The sequence below is a fragment of the Rhodofomes roseus genome, assembly GCF_022264815.1.
Source record: "Rhodofomes roseus strain CIRM-BRFM 1785 chromosome Unknown C8Q71scaffold_3, whole genome shotgun sequence".
Classification (NCBI taxonomy): domain Eukaryota; kingdom Fungi; phylum Basidiomycota; class Agaricomycetes; order Polyporales; family Fomitopsidaceae; genus Rhodofomes; species Rhodofomes roseus.
The window spans coordinates 534,012-551,830 of record NW_025952959.1 but is presented as its reverse complement, the minus strand read 5'-3'; the positions used below and the strand labels follow the sequence as shown (position 1 = coordinate 551,830).

The 17,819-nt window shown below is 55.2% G+C and overlaps 5 protein-coding genes across 5 annotated transcripts; 1 reads left to right on the top strand and 4 right to left on the bottom strand.

The window, feature by feature from the left end:
- Nucleotides 1-111: 111 nt before the first annotated feature.
- Nucleotides 112-1,125, bottom strand: C8Q71DRAFT_737403 (camp-regulated phosphoprotein/endosulfine conserved region-domain-containing protein). The gene is made up of 4 exons (XM_047922591.1): nucleotides 958-1,125; nucleotides 797-880; nucleotides 643-737; nucleotides 112-582 (listed from the first exon to the last, which is right to left on the bottom strand). Exons 1-4 carry the CDS (start codon nucleotides 991-993, stop codon nucleotides 375-377), a joined length of 423 nt encoding a protein of 140 aa, XP_047782811.1. The 5' UTR covers nucleotides 994-1,125; the 3' UTR covers nucleotides 112-374.
- Nucleotides 1,126-1,854: 729 nt separating this feature from the next.
- On the bottom strand, nucleotides 1,855-3,991 carry C8Q71DRAFT_333494 (uncharacterized protein). The gene is made up of 8 exons (XM_047917894.1): nucleotides 3,511-3,991; nucleotides 3,381-3,450; nucleotides 3,214-3,327; nucleotides 3,065-3,164; nucleotides 2,979-3,012; nucleotides 2,817-2,927; nucleotides 2,589-2,765; nucleotides 1,855-2,534 (listed from the first exon to the last, which is right to left on the bottom strand). The coding sequence occupies exons 1-8, from the start codon at nucleotides 3,844-3,846 to the stop codon at nucleotides 2,034-2,036; spliced, it is 1,443 nt and encodes a 480-aa protein (XP_047782810.1). The 5' UTR covers nucleotides 3,847-3,991; the 3' UTR covers nucleotides 1,855-2,033.
- Nucleotides 3,992-4,045: 54 nt separating this feature from the next.
- On the top strand, nucleotides 4,046-8,077 carry C8Q71DRAFT_884545 (protein kinase C). Its single transcript, XM_047928536.1, has 11 exons — nucleotides 4,046-4,766; nucleotides 4,805-5,392; nucleotides 5,441-5,706; nucleotides 5,766-6,368; nucleotides 6,442-6,719; nucleotides 6,776-7,015; nucleotides 7,065-7,203; nucleotides 7,264-7,452; nucleotides 7,509-7,649; nucleotides 7,702-7,821; nucleotides 7,875-8,077. Exons 1-11 carry the CDS (start codon nucleotides 4,106-4,108, stop codon nucleotides 7,896-7,898), a joined length of 3,249 nt encoding a protein of 1,082 aa, XP_047782809.1. The 5' UTR covers nucleotides 4,046-4,105; the 3' UTR covers nucleotides 7,899-8,077.
- A 480-nt stretch (nucleotides 8,078-8,557) lies between these two features.
- Nucleotides 8,558-13,289, bottom strand: C8Q71DRAFT_820383 (ras GEF). Its single transcript, XM_047926174.1, has 10 exons — nucleotides 12,641-13,289; nucleotides 11,259-12,588; nucleotides 10,535-11,209; nucleotides 10,254-10,484; nucleotides 10,033-10,198; nucleotides 9,824-9,977; nucleotides 9,521-9,772; nucleotides 9,381-9,470; nucleotides 9,112-9,328; nucleotides 8,558-9,056 (listed from the first exon to the last, which is right to left on the bottom strand). Exons 1-10 carry the CDS (start codon nucleotides 13,175-13,177, stop codon nucleotides 8,749-8,751), a joined length of 3,960 nt encoding a protein of 1,319 aa, XP_047782808.1. The 5' UTR covers nucleotides 13,178-13,289; the 3' UTR covers nucleotides 8,558-8,748.
- Nucleotides 13,290-13,391: 102 nt separating this feature from the next.
- C8Q71DRAFT_737360 (P-loop containing nucleoside triphosphate hydrolase protein) lies at nucleotides 13,392-17,813 on the bottom strand. The gene is made up of 12 exons (XM_047922590.1): nucleotides 17,314-17,813; nucleotides 17,124-17,263; nucleotides 16,486-17,066; nucleotides 15,542-16,430; nucleotides 15,326-15,490; nucleotides 15,174-15,270; nucleotides 14,724-15,123; nucleotides 14,466-14,668; nucleotides 14,283-14,411; nucleotides 14,093-14,230; nucleotides 13,985-14,036; nucleotides 13,392-13,930 (listed from the first exon to the last, which is right to left on the bottom strand). The coding sequence occupies exons 1-12, from the start codon at nucleotides 17,549-17,551 to the stop codon at nucleotides 13,741-13,743; spliced, it is 3,222 nt and encodes a 1,073-aa protein (XP_047782807.1). The 5' UTR covers nucleotides 17,552-17,813; the 3' UTR covers nucleotides 13,392-13,740.
- Between the last annotated feature and the right edge of the window lie 6 nt (nucleotides 17,814-17,819).

The following is a 17,819-nucleotide window of genomic DNA, read 5'->3' as shown; positions in this document are numbered from 1 at the left end:
CGTCTTGACGCGTGTCGTCACGCGTCAGTCACACTTCCCACGACACGGAATCTCGATTTGTGGCTGTGGTTGAGGCTGTGACCTACTCCGACGAAACAACCGGCTGACGTCGTCGCGAGCATCGGTCGGGTCTCGTTGTACTCAGTCATGATTTCTTGAATGTAGGCGATGCACAGCACACAATATCCATCCAAGGACGAACAGCTCCAAATGCGTGGATGATACTAGTACAACAGGGATCCAGGAACCGATAGAACGCGCATACAGTGAGGTCTCGCAAGTATTCAAACCAATCAGCTGCATCCCAGCACCGGCGGGCAGAGGTCATCAGGCGTCCACGATGAGCGTATGAACTATGGTCCAGGCTGTAGCCTTCATTCTACTTCCTCCGCCGGTTTCTCAACCTCCTCCTCGTCGGGCTCTGGTTGTTTCTCAGATTCTTCAGATTCTGCTGCATCTGGAACCGGAGCCGCCGTCTCGGGCTCGACGAGCGGGCTCTCCTTCGCTGGGCTTATACCAGAGTTTGTGGGCGAGACAGAAAGGGGGTTGTGGTTGACTGGTGGGGACGACGCATGCGGAATGCTAAAGAGAGACTAAGAACTCAATCAAGATGGATCCGGCTGGGAGAACCTGCTAGCTTACTTCTCGGGGTTGGGAATGGCAGTCCCGACGGCGTTCTGTGGAGTAACGCCGGCCTTGGAAAGTGCGTAGTCACCCGAGTCGAAATACTTGCGATCCTGAGGATAGCACGCATGATGAGATGTATATCGATTGTTGAACAGATCAGGATACATACCTTCTGCATCTTCTGTAAGATATTCTTGTGCGTGGGGAGCTTGCCGTACAGACGGAAGAGCTTCTGCTCCTCCTCCGTCAGTTTCTGTGGAGACAGGACTAATAAGCATCACAAGCCACCGACTGCGCAACCGCAAGATGCATCGCAAGAATAGCACTTACGCTAATGTCGACCTTGTTCCGCTGAGCCGGCAACATGATGATGGTCCTGAGTCACACAAGAAACGTTGGGGGAAGAAGAAGAGCGCAGCGCTCTGTCGAGCGGATGCAAAGTCTGAGGAGCAAAAGCCTTATAGGAGAGCGATAGCAGTCGTGCAGTGATGGACGTCGTGTAAAGGAAACGCTACCGGGGTCTCCGCCACAGTACACTGCGGAGTCTGGCGGAACTCAAACATGGAGCGTGCGGCGCCTGACGTAAGCAGCGCGCCTCTCCCGACCCGCATCATGTTCCGCGCTCAGATGATGCCCTCCGGGCTTTCTGCGCCCCACGAGGCTGCACTACGACATGAAAAATAAAAGGCCTACATACACCGTCCGTCGTTCAATGCTGTGTAGCCTGCACCTAGTACGTGTCCAAGCCGTACCAACCGGACCTCCTCCCGGTCGCCGTGGGCGCCGCGGAAAGCCGGGCAGGAAGATCCAGAACGTGGAGGCTGCCTCGTTACATCCACGCGTAACTCCATCGATCCGAAAGGCAGAACGGGTACCAAGTAAATCCGGAAGATATGAATTGATTGTGGGTAAGTAGGGCTACGATACAGTCGGTACGAGCAAATTCGCTGCCTTTCCCCGTCAGAGAGGGGTTCCAGAGGAACGATGGCCGCTTCCCAGGCCGCTGCGTCTGATGTCACAGAAAGATAGGTGTGGGAGCTCCGAGCCATAGGGTGATTCTAGACGGTGTCTCGTAGTTAGCGTTGCAGACGGTTCGGCGAGGTAGATGTCGTCCGAGTCGTCACCAAACAGACAGTCGTCCGAGTCATCGTCGGTTTCTACAGCATCTGAGTCGCCGCAGCCAGAGCGAGTTGTCGAGAGCCAAGCGCCATGTCTGTCCTTTTTTGACGGCGACATGGCATCATCCGAGAGAATAACGTCGTCGTCGCACCAGTCAAGAAGCAAGTCTGGGTCGCCGCAGGCAGCCTCTAGAGTGTCGGTAACCTGATTTTTGCAGTGCTGCGAGTGATCTGGAGTAGACCAGACATCCAGCCCGGTGTCGCAGACTGAGAAAGTCTGGCAACGTATCAATAAGGAGTCCCATGAAGAACCAGCGCATGAGACTCTAGGCAACGTACGATAGCATCGTCATCAGACCCCAAACTCTGTGTCCCCCGTGAACTTGCCAACAGCGCGTGTCCATTGCTTTGCGGAAGCCACGTCTCGTCTTCTTCGCCGGCGTCTGCGACCAAGAGCGCTGTACGAGAAGCGAGAACTAGAGCGCCACAGTCGAGACTCGTAGAGTTATGGCTCCTTGGTAAACCCTGGTGTCCAGACTCTTCATCCGATAGAACGATGCAGTCTGAGTCGTCTTCTTCGGGACACCCCGTCTCGTCCAGGAATAGGCTACAGTCCGCCGTGACCCAAGGTTCGTCGTTATCTTCGCCTGAGTCTAACTCAATTAGATCCTCATCGCTTGAACCAGGCCACGGGATGATAACGTCGCGATTTGATGCGCCTTCTGACAAGTCGAACATATAATCGTCTTCGTCTTCGTCGTATGCACCTTGGGTGGTTGCGCTAAGTGCCTGCAGTGCATACAAGTGAATGAACAGGCCAATCTCCGTATCTCATATATTTACCTTGAATGTCGCCGGTCTCACTCCCCGTCTGAAAAGCGTGTCCAAGGAACGTTTTAGTATGTCAAAACCCTCTTGTATGACTGGCCGGTGTGCTTCATCGACCGCATTGTCGCCGAGACAATCTCGAACTGCTTGATTGACACATCGAACACGACTTGCATGTCGTGTCCCAAGCGTCTTTCAGACGTCGTTGATATCGAGAGCGCATAAGGACAATATATAGCTTACCGCCACGAGTCGCTGGAAGCGCTTCTTGAATGATGGATCACTTGAGGACCGCGCAACGTCCATGAGCGATCGCGAAAGCGAAGGAAATACGCGTGCTTCTAGGTCAAGTTTCTGTGCATACAGCAAGTTGCAGGTATGCGCAAGCTCTGATTGCACACTCACCTCTCGCCACGGCCCGAAAATGAGAGGATACCGTCTGTAATGGAGCTGTGCGTGGTTGCTACGGTGAGCCGGAGACTGGGACATACCTGACGAGATCGTTTGCGATGAATTTCTCTAGAACGCTGTCGAGCGCCGAGGAGAGGGGGAGATACGCCTGACCAGAGAATAGGGAGGCCGCTTCCGGTGCTGCGCAACTCAGCTCTCATACTAGTGACCAGCTCCAAGATGACCTCACAGCTTTCCCCGCCTCGTACGATCATCCTGCAGGAGAGGACTACGTCGATGGAAACCAATCTGAAGCAGGCCATTTCTGTCGTGGCACGCAGTGGCCGAGACGAGCTGAGAGAAACTGTGGAGCGGCATATTTCAGCAACGACCATGGGCGACGATTGCTGCGCATACACTTTGCACGACCGTCATCTTCATCGACATAGAGTTTCGAGATTGCGCCCAAGCCCAGCTGACCAGCGTTCTAGACAAGGAGTGGATGTCAATACGTTTCCCTGAGCGTGAGGCTTGGCGGCGCTCTTACCGTCCTGAGGTGGTCTAGGACGTGTCTGGCGACAGCTGACCGTTGTATGACATGGCCTGGGACTTTGACGGCGTCGACTAGTCCAGAGAGCGTGATGACCAAGTCGGAGTCGAGGATGACGTCCACGCCTTCTGGGAGCCGCCCCTTGACAGTACGCACAGTGTCCGACGGGTCTCCCGCGACGAGGATGTGCCGGGCACGCAGGGAGAGGCTAAATTGGCCGGTGCTGGTGCGGACGGCCGAGCTGGAGCAGAACGTAGGCATCGTCGGGAAAGAACATGCGCAGAGCCGGGATAAATGGCGGATTTCGCTAAGAATAACCCCCTTACCAACCATAAAAGTAATTCGCGGCCGGACAAGCAGATGCACACAATCACTGCCCTCAGCGGCCTCATCTCCTCCGAGGCTTCGCTTTCCTTCCGCTGAACCACGACACTCACCATATCCGCCCGAGCGCGGTGTAGACTTGGGTAGGAAGCCATGGTGCGCGGAGATCCGTCTCTACCTTGTTTCGCGGTCCTCATCCTCCGTCAAGGCGCACGAGCTGGACCAGAAGATCCAGGATGTCTACAAGCGCATTCAGACCGAGCGCAAGATGCTCGAGGCCACTCAGCGCGTCCGCCAGGCTACCACCAACCCTGATGTCCTGAGATCCACCGATGCGAAGATGAGGGAGGCGGAGAGGTCGCTCTCCTATTTCGAGGACTTACTGCGCCAGTTACAGTCTCGCAAGATGGCGCAGGCCCAACAGGACGATCAGTCAAGATCAGGTAGCCCCAGTCCAGGGCAGGGTGGGGCGGCGTACGGGCAGCGAGGGGGACGTTCATCGGGAAGTGCTCCTCAGTCACCTCTGCCGGATGGCTCAAGGCGCGGTGCGCACAGCCCGCAGTCCCCGGAGTTGCGCGCAACTGGCCCCGCTCTTCCCGGAGACGATACCTACGGCGCACCGAAGTCCAAGACGTACACGAACTTCGATCTGATCAAGGCGGACACGCCGCATACTACTGCGAAGATCTCGCGCATGCTCCATGAACTGGAGTTCAAGCTCCAAGTAGAAATTCAGCTTAAGAAGGGCATTGATAAGATGGCGAAGCTCTTCCAGGCTGATGGCGACCGAAGGTCAAAACAAGATGCCGAGGCGAAGAAAATAGAGAGTGAGCGGAAGATCCACCTCCTGCAGACGGCTTTGAAGCGGTATAAGACCCTTCATATCTTGGATGATGCCGAAGAGGACGAGGATGCCGGTATGTCGTTTTGTAGTTGCGATAAACATCCCTTTGACGCGCTATCAAAGGCGCACCCGGCGTAGGCGGCCCTGGAGGCGAGGCCGAACGCAAGGATCTTCGCTCGAAGAATTTATCCGGGAAGCTTTACATCACACTGAAGGGTGCGCGGGAGTTGGAGCACGCCCCGAGGTATCGCTCTTCCAAGCAGAGCGAGACGTTCGTTTCTTTCAAGGTTGAAGGCCAAGAACGTGCGCGCTCTCATCCGACCAAGACAGATCGGTGGATGGACGAGATTGAAATCGTCATTGACAAGGCTAATGAAGTTGAAATCACGGTCTATGAGAAGTCCCCGAGCGATCAGTATCCCATTCCGACGGGTCTTCTCTGGGTGAAGATCAACGATCTCGTCGACGCGCAGCGCAAGCAGAAGGTGTTGATGGATAGCGGCCAGGGTGGCTGGGTCACTGCTGGTGCTATGAACGGTGACAGTGCGCCCGGTGCTCCAGGATATCCAGGCGGTATGGACGCGCCGGTGGGCTACGACAACCGTGTGGTTCCTCCGTCGTCTTCTATGCCGTCGATGGGACAGTCAGAGGGTATAGATGCTTGGTTCGCAGTGGAGCCTGCTGGTGCTCTCGCGATGCGTCTCAACTTCGGTGAGTAAGATCCAGTTGACATCGCAGACGATGCTTATCGCACTACAGCCAAGGAGAACTTGCGCAAGCGTCCCCTCGACGCACCAGGTGGTCTCGCTCGTCAGGCCGCCGTTCGCAAGCGCAAGGACGAAGTGCACGAGATGAACGGTCACAAGTTCATCCAGCGCCAGTTCTACCAAATCATCCTATGTGCTTTCTGCAACGAATTCCTGCTGAACGCCGTGGGATACCAGTGTGAGGACTGTCGGTACACTTGTCACAAGAAGTGTTACGAGAAGGTCGTGACAAAGTGTATATCGAAGTCCAACAATGGAGTGAGTACGATAGCACGACTACCACAATGGGGGATGTCTAACGAGGTGATGTATAGGAGGACGATGCGGAGAAAATCAACCATCGTATCCCGCATCGGTTCGAACCTATCACCAATATCGGTGCGAACTGGTGCTGTCATTGCGGGTATATGCTTCCCCTTGGTCGCAAGAACGCTCGTAAATGCACAGAGTGCGACATCACCTGTCACGCCAATTGCGCGCACCTCGTTCCCGATTTCTGTGGTATGTCGATGGAAACGGCCAACCAGCTCTTGCGGCAATGGCGCATCATCAACCAATCTCGCGGAGGACGGACAACGACACAGTCACGACAACCCGCGCAGTTCTCTCAGCAGCCGTCGCCCCGACTGCAATTGCCGCCTCCAGAAACGTCAATGGAATCGCTGTCCACCGAGTTGGAACATATGAAGATGACAGAGCCCCCGCTTCCTCAGAAGGACGCGATATATACGCGTCCGCAGACGCAGACCCCGCCCCCAGAAACGCTTCTCCCACAAGCCGCTCAGGCAGCGTATGCCGGGCAACAACCGCAAGTGCCTCCCGGGGGACGCAGCCCGCTCCGGCCGGCCTTCCCGACAGAACCAATATCGCAGCGCTCTGCGCCCGCCGCATACGAACAACAAGAGACATATGGTTATCAGGTACGTAGCGAGCGTCACACGACTGCGGGGTTGTTAAATACTCACATCCCTACAGACGACTCCCCAGCAGCAGGTTGTTCCTCCCCCGCAGGCGGGTGCGTACGTTCGTCCACCGGAGCGACAGTCGTCGCTCGCGTCAGCACAGCAGATGCAACAGCCACCGGCGCAGCAACTCCAGAAACCGGCTGCGCGCAAGCGTAAGGTCGGCCTCGACGACTTCAACTTCCTTGCCGTTCTGGGTAAGGGTAACTTCGGTAAGGTCATGTTGGCGGAGGAGAAGAAGACGAGTAGCCTGTATGCCATCAAGGTCCTCAAGAAGGAGTTCATCATTGATAACGACGAAGTCGAAAGGTAGCACGATCATCTTCGGACACGGCGTAGTCGCTGACATGGACGCTCTCCCCTAGCACTCGTTCCGAGAAGCGTGTCTTCCTCGCCGCGGCCAAAGAACGTCACCCCTTCCTCCTTGGCCTGCACTCCTGCTTCCAGACTGAGACCCGTGTCTACTTCGTCATGGAGTACGTGAGCGGTGGTGATCTTATGTTGCATATCCAGCGCAAGCAGTTCTCTCTTCGTCAAGCGAAGTTCTACGCATCCGAGGTGCTTCTCGCCCTCGAGTACTTCCACGCCAACGGGATTATCTACCGGTGCGTCTCAGAATCAATAGTCGCTAATCTGTTGCTGACGTCTAGACAGTGACCTGAAGCTGGACAACATCCTTTTGACAGTCGAAGGCCATGTCAAAGTCGCGGATTACGGTCTCTGCAAGGAAGAAATGTGGCACGGATCTACCACTAGCACATTCTGCGGTACTCCCGAGTTCATGGCTCCCGAGGTTGGTATTTCATGCGCCTTCTGCATCACGATCTACTAAGACGGGGGCATTGTCGTATAGATTTTGCTCGAACAACGTTACGGCCGCGCTGTGGATTGGTGGGCCTTCGGTGTCCTGATGTACGAAATGCTTCTGGGGCAGTCGCCATTCCGTGGTGATGACGAAGATGAAATCTTCGATGCTATTCTTGAGGACGAGCCGCTGTATCCCATCACGATGCCCAGGGATGCTGTGTCAGTCCTGCAGAAGGTGCGGCAACTATGCTCCTGAAGGTCACGCATAATCATTTGACGTCGTTGCTGTAGCTCTTGACTCGCGACCCGACTCGGCGGCTCGGGTCTGGCAAGGCTGATGCCGAAGATATCAAGAGACATCCGTTCTTCAAGGACGTCAGCTTCGACGATGTCCTCAACAAGCGCATCCCTCCTCCTTACTTCCCCACGATTGTACGTCGTCGTCCATCGTCAGTCCGCGACGCATCACTCACATGAATCACAGAATGGCACCGCTGACACCAGCAACTTCGACGAAGAGTTCACTCGTGAACAGCCCACGCTGACACCTGTGCATACGCAGTTGTCCACCCGCGACCAAGCCGAGTTCCAGGGCTTCTCTTGGGTACGTCCACTTGTTCAACAGCTGGCGCGATCGCTCATCAGCATCGTTCGTAGGTTGCGAGCTGGGCGGACATGTGATAGTTCACGTATTCTTGTCATAATTATTTCGTTTCGCATTGCTGCATCCCTCACTCGTCACTCTGTATTGGATACCTGTTGTGTGCATGTCAACAACCCAGTAGCGCCGTCGCCCATATATCCGGACCAATATGTAGCATTCATGTCATACATCATGCTGGCCTGGTCCTGTACTCCCCTGTTTGACTGACACAACATGACCTCCTGTTCCCGGCATTCCCTGTGGCTCGCTGGTCGATTCGTCGGCCTCGTCTTGCTGACCGCGCATTAAATCCTGGAAACTTTGCCAGAGCGCTGCGATCGTTTCATACTCTCTGGTCATGCCCAGGACCTCCTCGAGTTTGCGATTGAGATTGTTGCTCGACGACAGCAACTCCTCAAAACCCTAGACAAAGCAGATGCAACCGGTGAGGCGCGTTCATGGGTGGCCACGTCGCAACCTACGCTTGTGATCTCACTTGTCAGTCGATCTCGCTCCTTGTCGAAGAAGGACGTCTCCTCCTCCATCTTTGCGTTGTGACTGAGTCGAGATGGAGGATCGTGGTCAAGCTATCGCTTATAGGCGCGCCGCGACGACACGCCACAGACGCGCCCCATCTTCCCACGCACGCGATGGACTGAGCACAGAGGGCTTCGACCCGCGATCCTGGAGAACGTGTACATAGCAATTGTGGATTTGAGCATTATGGCATGGTATGGAGTACAATACATAAATCCAATGCTATCCATATATCCACAGCAGGTATAACTATCATACAGCAGGAATAAGTCAAGTATGAGAGATATAACGTTACAAGCAATGCGCACAGACCAATCAAGAGCACCAAATGTCCAATAGCACGAAGCACAACTATAGGAAGCCACTTTCCTGCAGCAGCCTAGCCATCTTCTCGTCCTCCCGCTCTCGAGGTTCGCGCTCGAGACTGAGGTTCCAGAACTGATCGGCGTAGTCGAAACCGTCGGCGTACTTGTTGAAGCATTCTTCGAGGTAAAGTAGAATAGATGCGACAGTCTGGAAGTTATATGGTTTGGATTGCCATCGCTTGATGTCCTGTATGACCTCTGCCGCTTTCTGCCGCTTGCGGAAGTTGATCATGTTGTCTCCGAGCTTGTCACCAGCACCGTCGTTGATGAAAGTTAGCGTCGTGAGGTAGACACCTGACAAGCGACATGAGTAGGGCGCGTTTAGCGACAATGGAAATCAGAAACCCACCAATGAAGGGTACACAAGGTGGTGTGATCCGCGCCAGTGTCTGACGGTAGTTGGTGAAGTTCTTTGCCGTGTCGATGGTCGACTCGCAGTCCCGTAGCTGATTCATAGCACGCGCATTGACCTGCTCCCAGGTTCGCTTCAACCGTCGAATCGGTGGGGTAGCCAAGCCCGAGACGATGGCCGTCATAGTCGAAAAGTTTTGCAGAGTACGACAACGCTATGGTCACGGTCATCAGCGATAGGATACGTTTAGAAAACGGTCGACTCACGTCAGCGACGGTAATGAAATGCTTGACAATCAATGCACGCTTCTTAGAGTCTTCTCGATCCAGCACAGACTCTGCAACCCAATTTGCAATCTGTCGTAATCGTCAACCAACAAGACAGCAGTCTGAAGCTTTTGCCTTACCCGATTACTGAGCTGGATGATCTGCGAGAAATTGTCGTTGTGCTTGCCCGGTTTCGACTCCTTTGACCGTAGTAAGCATTCCATTGGCCTAATCTTCTTGTACATCGCAAACTCCATGAGAGTGAGTTGTCTTGCAATCTCAATAGGATCGATGTCGAGCAACTTGATCTTCCGATTATTCCGGGGATATAGAGGTGCTGGCGAAGCAATGGGGACTGGGGTGACCTTGATCGGCGCATCGCCTCCTTTTTGCTGTGATGTACATGAGCAGAGTAACAGCGTGGAAAGGTAGATCCACCTTACACTTCGCTCGATCAAAATGAGTAATTGCTTGGCAGCGGCGACGTTGACGACATCCTCGTTGGACGCGAACTCCTTCAAACGACCCAAGATGTACAAGTCGCTCTTCTCCAGGATACCGTCATCTGTGACCATTGTCTTGAAAATGTTCAAGACACTACGGAGCGTCTCAGCTATTCATATCGCGAAGGAAGATGGCACGTATCACGTACCGCAACCGAATGATACTTTGCTTGAGCTTGGACCATTCCTCGAACTCAGCCGGTGAGAGGTTGGGAGGAGCCTGAATGTAGAACCGCTTCACGAGAAGATCGAAGAGGTCATCGACAGTCATGAACGACTTGAACGTCAGCAGGAAGTTCTGGTTGAACGCGGTGTCTAGGACGATACAGTGAGAATATGTGGAATGTTTCATCTTGCAGGTTGCGCTCACCTCCTTGTTCGTGTGCAGTCAGGCGCTCTACTAGGGCCGCAGGGGTACCAGCCCTGACGGAGCCGTCCGGCTCCATCATGATCTCTGTCTTGTCGTAGTTTGGACGCAAATACCACGGCTTAGAATCGGCGTTAATCTTCTCAATGATGTGAGACGGTGCATCGTCTCCGAAGAACTTCTTGATCTTGGATGCACCAGGCTTCCCGCGAGGCGGCGACTTGGGCAATTGCACTGAACGAACTCATGAGCATCAATTCGTCAACAGAGGCCGCTATACGCACCGTCAACCTCGTCCTCCTCAATCTCCGAAGGCTCAGGCGAAGGAGCGACAAGCGTTTCCTCCGTCGCCGATACGGACTGTTGGCTGGACCAAGGCGGCGCCTCCACCGAACTGTCCGAGCGCATACGGCCGCCCATGTCGAACGTGCTCATGATCGGCTCGGAGGGCAGGGTTCTCGGAGCCGGCCGGCTCAACGCAGCCTCGAAGTCGAGCGGTGCCTCAGGATCCAACACGTCCGGCGGGCGAGACAACCGCCAGTCGATCGAGCTGCGGTAGTCATGCTGACTCGAGTTCGCCTGGTCGTAGCCTACGACGAGCAGGGACTCCAGACTCTGCACAGACACATTAGCATTCGCGACGATCGCGACCAGCAACGCGTCGATGTAGTCCCGGATCGCATAGTCTTCCTCGCTAGAGTAAGTCTGTCCGAGACTCTGGACAGCGATGAACAGGGTGGCTCCATCATCGAATAGCGACTGCACGGAAGCCTCTAGCGTTCGCATGAGTAAGCGAGCGTTCTCCACCATCTCTGCGTAGGGCCCGCGCGGCGGGTATTGCGCATTAGATACGCTGACACCGTCGACGTCGACGTGGCGCGCGATATCGATGTTGTTGACCAATTCCAGCGTGGAATATAATTGTGCAATGGCATTCTGAGTCTCGAAGCGTACGTGCTCTAACGCCCGATCAGCCGTAATACCGCGCAAATAAACCTATTGACGTACCAATAGGCAGGTCTGGACGCTTCAGAAGCATCGTTACCCCACCCAACGCTTCCGAAAGGCTCTTTACCGCCGTCTTCATGTCGGAGACCTGATTGGCGGACAGAACCTGCATGGGCGGCTGGCCAGTCGCATCCATGGCGACGTATCCGAAGCCCTTCCATGTCGCACCGACACCAGCCCCCGGCAAACCCAAGCCTATGCTCGCAGTGGAGAACACACCGAACAAACGCTTCGTCGGCAACGGCTGCCCCCGTGCGTTCTGCTCCTGGAAGTTGTGCATGTCCGTGACAAAAGCCACGACAGCACGCTCGAGCTCCGTGATGTCCGACTCCAACCTGTTCGGCTTGTCGCCGTTTTGCAGACCGGGGTCGTACTGCATGGCCAAAGCCGACAGAACGAGTTTGGAAAGGGTGCCAGCCACTTTCCTTTGTGCTGCTTTGAGATGCGCCTGAAGAGACTGACCGGTGGATGACGGTCGTGGATCCTGGCCGTCGCGGGGATAAAGGTTGCTGGGAATGTGACCGGATGGGGTAGCCGTGACATACAGTAGATTCCGCACCGTTGATACCACTTCCAGTACACGTTGATCGACCTCCTCGAATTGCTCCGAGTGGCGAGGCGCAACGGTCTGCAGATGCTCCACAATTGCCGCTATCGCTTCCCGCACTTGACTTGACAAATCCATAGGTGACTCCGGGGCTGGGGGAACGAGTGCGTGCTGCAGCCTCTTGGCCAAATGTTCTGGAGGTGTAAGGAAGATCTGTTGGGCATGCGGCTGAGGCTGGCGGGCACCATTCGCCCCCACATCTCTTAGTGTCGATCCTGAACGATCTCGTCGAGTGGGGAAAATGTCCGAATCCTCGGAGCTGATGCTGAGCCTATCAGAGAGGCTGCCACTACGCTCCCTCGTTGCAGACACAGATGAACCTGAGCGTAGACGACCCGTAGTCGGCGCCACCTCGCGGCTACCAAAGCCTCCTTCTCGCGATGGTCCCTGTGTCCTCGGGAGCTCCCGCACCGGGGTGGATTCCGGAGGTGTCCAGGAAACCTCCCCGTTGAGCTTGTTCACGTAGTAGTACGAGAGACCGTCGTCGGCTAGCCGCCTCATCCACGGCTCCGGTGTACGCGACCGCCTCGGAACACCAAACCCGGCGGCAGCGCCATACCCATTGTCTTGTACGTCTGCCGAAGCCAAGCCAAGCCCAGCACTGGTTCCTGCTCGGGAGGACGTCTGGGGGCCCAGCGCAGCCATGTCTGCGTCGGGGTCATACTCGACCTCCTGAGGAAGGTCTCTCGACTGCTGCCCTGTTTGTGTGTTCACGTAGAATATCTGCATGCATGGAGCGTCAGTAGACGGAGCGGGTGTATCTGATCACACGTACCCTGCCATCCTGCGATACCTGGGGTACCCAAAAGTCGTTATGTTGGATGGTCCTCCCATTCACGCCATTCCTTTGAGGTGCTGGAGTCTGGACGGGGTTGGAATACTCCATCTCGGCATTGAGCCAATCGTCGTCCTGAGATAGACTCCTGGACATGCTGTGAGCCATGTCCACCATAGAGTCATCGGCGAGAGATGGCTGCTGGGACGCAGACATGTCTGTCCCAGTGAGGGACATCTCTGCCTCTTCCTCCGAGATAACCGTCACATAGTTGGAAGGGAACCAACCCCGCTCCTCGCCTAGTAGACCGTCCCACCATCCTGACTCCAGTTTGCTCAGGACCTCGATAATGTCGTTCTTCTGGAACGAGAGAGATGATGCATCGGACTTCTGGTAGTCATAGAGAGCACGACACCAGAAGGTAGTCATTTCCTCCTGCTGGTCCTCGCCCGCGAGTTGCTGCATGTCATGCTGGGAGCCATAGCTTGTCGAGGGGCTCATGCCAAGCTGGGCACCGTAGGCTGCAGCGGTGGCCATGCTGACCCAGTGAGAGCGGCGGCGGCGAGTAGGGCAGGGCGAGGCTGAGCAGCGTCACAGAGTAAGCGCGAGTGCAGCTCTCCTGATAGATGCGGATTCCGCAAGTGGTCTCCAGAGATCCTGCGCCGTGCGGCGACCACGTGCCCGGTGCCCTCCTCCTCGGTCGGCTCGAGTCCCGCGAATGATGGTCCCTCTTTGAATTTCCGCCACAACTCAGAATCCGCACCAGGGATCACCGCAGAAGCGTGCAGTGTGGCCACATAATATTTGCTGATGATTATGGCTTGGTGTAAGACACACTGCCAGACTTCGCCAATCCGGAAGGCCTTGTAATACTTACAATTTGAGACCGCGATTGGGATCATCATGTCCTGACTCGGACGGTCGAACGTACAAGTGCTTTCGTATAGAGCTTATTCCATATTATGACGACGCAGACATGCTACATGGTTTTGGCGGGGATGCTGTAGGTTACAATGGCTGAGTACGTATGCAATACAGCTCGGACATATGCGATACAAGTGCGCAGTCCTTTCTCTCTGTTCATCTCAATTGCCAGTTGCTCACCGCTTGAGGGTCCTTTGTTTCTCTGCATGTTCGACAATCTTCCTATCCACAAACATGCCCTTTCTATCCCGGACGGAGTCCATGTATGCTTTCGCGATGTTTGACCGATCGGCCTTCTCTCCCAAATCTTCCAGCTCTTCCTCAGTCGTCGGGACCCAGAAAGGATCCAAGTCCAGCATCTCATACCTTGAAAGACCCATGATGAGTGGTGCAGGTGGCGAAAGGACGTTTCCGACTTACCCGCTGAAGATGAGCTGCGGACTTGCCGCCCCCGAGGTCCGTTTCCGGATGTCTGTGACGAAAGGTACATCAAAAGCTTCACTATGTTGCCGTGCTGACTAGGCTTACCGTCGGCGAAACCGAAACTTTCGACCACCGGCAATAGAGCGCGGACAGTGAAGAATTCCGTTCCTTCTTTCATTTCTTCGGAGACGATCCGGCCTCGGCGTTTGGCGACGACTCCATATACCTTACCCAGGACATCCGCTGATTGGCTTACAGTCAGTACAGACAAGCACGACTATGAGCAGGGACATACTCGAAGCTTGTATGTCACAAGTATACATGGCGAGCATGAGCCTGGGAGACCAGTCTAGGAGACCATTCCGACACGCCTCTCTCACGGACGTTATGAATGCGCCGGTGACCTGTGCCATGCGATTATGTTCTGTGACGACATAGTCAACACCGATGCATCGCATAGATGATTGCTGGTGCTTACGCCTTTCTTGTTCGATGCCTTCGCGATCGACTTCCACCGATTCCACAAGGTAAGCCAGGCCTTCCACCGGCTCAGCACACAGGGGCCCTTGGAATGTGGCTAGCTGGAACCCGGCCTCCAGGTGATTGTCGAAGTCACGCAGGAGCGGATCTCTGTCTCTGTTGGTGTCATTGACCTTCCCGCGTTCTTGTCGCCGCTTCAAACTGTACGGGGACTTCAGCTCCATTGATTGGCAGTGGAATCAAAGAATCTACTTACGAATTGGGTTGTCCAACCGAGCGCGTGTCGATGAGCATGCACCTGCCCACTCTGTGCGGACCAAATGCCCAGATCTTGTCCACCACGTCTCCCCATTCCCCACCAACCTTTTCACACGTCTGCTGTAATTCTTTCCAGAACTCCTCCGGCTTGATGCTCGGTTTCTTGATAACCTCACTCTGGGCATCATGATCTTCATCTTCCCCTGCCCCGTTCATATTACCGCGCTCTGAACCCTGTTCGACTTCCATGTGCTTGAGCGTGGCGAGGTTGTCTTGGAGAAATTCTACTATTTGCGTTGGGACCGGCGCGGCGCGAATAGTGAACTTGACTAAATTATTGGTGATTGTTCCCTGTATTGTACCTCGCTTGGCTCCAGGTGTTTTCGGCGGTGCCATGTCTGACTATGCAATGAGAACGAGGACAAGTGTGATGTAAGAAGTCGTTTACCAGGTGCTTTGACAGCCGTCTCTCTGAAGGGTACGATAGGCTTGGAAGGATTGATTGCGACCTTCGCGAATCGTTCTCGTAGATCTCTGAGACACCTCTACATCACTCCGTCAGGTTTATCGTTGCGCGTTTGGAGCCGCCGGACTGCCCACCTCGAGGTGAAGTTCACCCGCAGTCAAGATGACATGCTCTCCAGTCTGTTGCTGAAACGTCTCGACGCAAGGGTCTGCTTGGCTGAGCAGCTTCATGCCCCGTATCAGCTTAGGCATGTCTGCAGGAACCTCTGGTTCAAGTGCGACCCGGACGATCGGTGCTGCCTATGACGGAAGTCAATACGGAATGTCAGGGCGACGAGCAAGGCAACTTACGTAGCGAATGACACCTCCCAGATTGAGCAGGCAATCCTTCACTTGACCAAGGTCCGCACCCTCCGACAGACCCTGTTCGCCCGGCGCACACAGCGTCGCGCTCCGCCACACCTTACCTTCCAAACCCTGCACGGCGAAGACATTGCCCGCCTGGACATGATCGACAGGCACGAGCTCCCTGCCCATCATCACGTACAGCGCCTCCACTTTCGTAGTGGCCACATGCGTTGCGTTCCTTGGATGCGTCGGCTCCAGCGCGCTGTCATACTTCGGCAAGATGCAGCAGATCGTTGTGCCCGTGCGGATCGTGCCTGAGTAAATGCGCGCGAATCCAAGAAGCGTCTCATCCGCCTCGACAGGCTCGCCCGTCCCGTTTGGTTCTTTGTCATCCACCGCCATCTCTTCCAGAGCCGTTTCGAGAGGCGTGGACGATGTCTCGGTTGGTGCCGTGTCTCCGTCCATCGCTGCAGCCTGTGCTGCACGTGCCTCCCTCGCTGCTCTCGCTCTGGCGCGCATATCCTCTGCGGTTAGCGGTTTCTTCTTGTTCCCGGGAAGTTCCTTTGCGGGTATCGCGAACATCTTGCTCACTAGCGCAACCACACACGCGTCAGGACTCGCGTTACACGAGTAAAGGTTCTCTTCAATCTTGTTCTTCGGCGCGATGGTCGATTCGTACAGATCTGGATAGAGCATCTTCGGGATACGGGTGCTTTGGGCGACGGACGGCGGTGGGACGACGTCGACGATGGCCTGGATGACACATGAAGAGAGTGACAGCCACTGTGCGCAGATGAGCGTCAGGAGCTGCTTCGAATCTTTCGAGTTCAGCTCGCGCGGCGGGATCTTGAGGTTGAGCGTTGACACAATCTTCGTCACCTTCTCTGGGTTTCTACGACTCGCGTCTCAGAACCATGAGTTGTATACTGAATTGCATTGTCACATACGGGTTGATAAGTACAGCGTCATACACCGCCCAAATATTATCGAGGATGAACTGGACGAACAACGGCTTCAGCGCGCGACCGCGCAAGTGCTTGTGACTGATGACCCGCTTCGTCTTGGGATCCAGATAGAAGTCTCCCCAGAGCACTGTCCGCAGCTTGGCCTCCTTGATCCCGAGTTTCACTGCGTATAGGTGAGCGAATTTGCCTATCCGGAAGCCCCAGCCGGCAATAGCTGAGGCAAAGATGACGTTCCCCTTCTCCGGCGCGAAGTAGATGTCCTCGTCGTCCCTCTCCTGGAAATCGTCCGCTTCGTTTATTGCCGCATCCACCTCTTCCGCGTGCGACTCTTTCTTCTCCTTGAGTCGCCGTTCACGCTCTTCTCTCCACCGGAGATCGTCTTCCATCCGCTCACTTGCGAAGAAGCTGCCCATGACAGCGTTCACCTGTTCGATGAGCTGCGAGAGGTGTTGGTAGGCCTCGAGGGGCGATAGCTTGAGCTCGGTGATGAGGCGGTCAAACTTGTTGATGACCAGGACGGGTCGCAGACGGTCTTGCCATGCCTGCCGCAGGACTGTGATGGTCTGGTGAACGCGTTCAAAGGCAATCCTCAAGCGGTCAAACGACAAGAATGTAGTCACCTGTGTGCAGACGCCTTCCACTACGTCGACCAGGACGAGCGCGCCATCGCACAGACGCGACGCCGTAGACACTTCGCTGGAGAAGTCGACGTGTCCGGGTGTGTCAATCATGTTCACAGCGTATGTCTTCGGAAAGCTTTCTAGTGCAGTTGATCACAAGCTGCGCAATCACCGTACAGCGCACACATACCTCCAGCCTCATTCCGTTCCATCACCTTGAATCTCAGAGAGACCGCGCTGCTCTCCATCGTGATCCCCCTCTCCTGTTCGTCAAGTCGGCTGTCCAAGTATCTGATCTTCCCTGCCATTCTCGTGGAGATAACGTTGTTTGCCGCTAGCAGGGCATCCATCATCGTTGTCTTGCCGTGGTCAACATGTCCAATAGTTGTGACGTTCCGAACGTCGATTGCCTCTGGGGTCAAAGCCATGTCGATTCGTGAAGGAGTTGAGTGAGGAGTGGTAGCTCGGTGTACTAGTATGCGACCAGTGTACGCGCCTGCGTTTTATCGGAGAGATTGTAGAGTCAAGGCGACGCTCAGAGGAGTCAGTCTGGGGGTCCAAGGGAATTCGGTATCTCGTCGAAACCGCGGGCAGTGAAATCGGTACCGAGAGGCAGAATGTGCCGGACTCGGAAAGGTGAGCAAACGATCGGACGGGGTTTACGGACTTACGCCCCGCCACGAGCGCTTGTGCGAT

Coding starts and splice junctions, on each gene's coding strand:
- C8Q71DRAFT_820383 (XM_047926174.1), bottom strand. CDS start 13,177: ATGGCCACCGCTGCAGCCTACGGTGCCCAGCTTGGCATGAGCCCCTCG. Junction 10,485..10,534: donor TGAGGAGGACGAGGTTGACG/GTGCGTATAGCG, acceptor GAGTTCGTTCAG/TGCAATTGCCCAAGTCGCCG. Junction 9,329..9,380: donor ATTTCATTACCGTCGCTGAC/GTGAGTCGACCG, acceptor CCGTGACCATAG/CGTTGTCGTACTCTGCAAAA.
- C8Q71DRAFT_884545 (XM_047928536.1), top strand. CDS start 4,106: ATGCTCGAGGCCACTCAGCGCGTCCGCCAGGCTACCACCAACCCTGAT. Junction 7,016..7,064: donor GCCAACGGGATTATCTACCG/GTGCGTCTCAGA, acceptor ACGTCTAGACAG/TGACCTGAAGCTGGACAACA. Junction 7,650..7,701: donor CTCCTTACTTCCCCACGATT/GTACGTCGTCGT, acceptor CATGAATCACAG/AATGGCACCGCTGACACCAG.
- C8Q71DRAFT_737360 (XM_047922590.1), bottom strand. CDS start 17,551: ATGGCTTTGACCCCAGAGGCAATCGACGTTCGGAACGTCACAACTATT. Junction 17,264..17,313: donor GGAACGGAATGAGGCTGGAG/GTATGTGTGCGC, acceptor CAACTGCACTAG/AAAGCTTTCCGAAGACATAC. Junction 15,124..15,173: donor GACGGCTGTCAAAGCACCTG/GTAAACGACTTC, acceptor TTGCATAGTCAG/ACATGGCACCGCCGAAAACA.
- C8Q71DRAFT_737403 (XM_047922591.1), bottom strand. CDS start 993: ATGTTGCCGGCTCAGCGGAACAAGGTCGACATTAGC. Junction 738..796: donor TCTTACAGAAGATGCAGAAG/GTATGTATCCTG, acceptor TGCTATCCTCAG/GATCGCAAGTATTTCGACTC. Junction 583..642: donor GCCATTCCCAACCCCGAGAA/GTAAGCTAGCAG, acceptor GTCTCTCTTTAG/CATTCCGCATGCGTCGTCCC.
- C8Q71DRAFT_333494 (XM_047917894.1), bottom strand. CDS start 3,846: ATGGTTGGTAAGGGGGTTATTCTTAGCGAAATCCGCCATTTATCCCGG. Junction 3,451..3,510: donor TCCTAGACCACCTCAGGACG/GTAAGAGCGCCG, acceptor CTCCTTGTCTAG/AACGCTGGTCAGCTGGGCTT. Junction 3,328..3,380: donor AGATGACGGTCGTGCAAAGT/GTATGCGCAGCA, acceptor GCCGCTCCACAG/TTTCTCTCAGCTCGTCTCGG.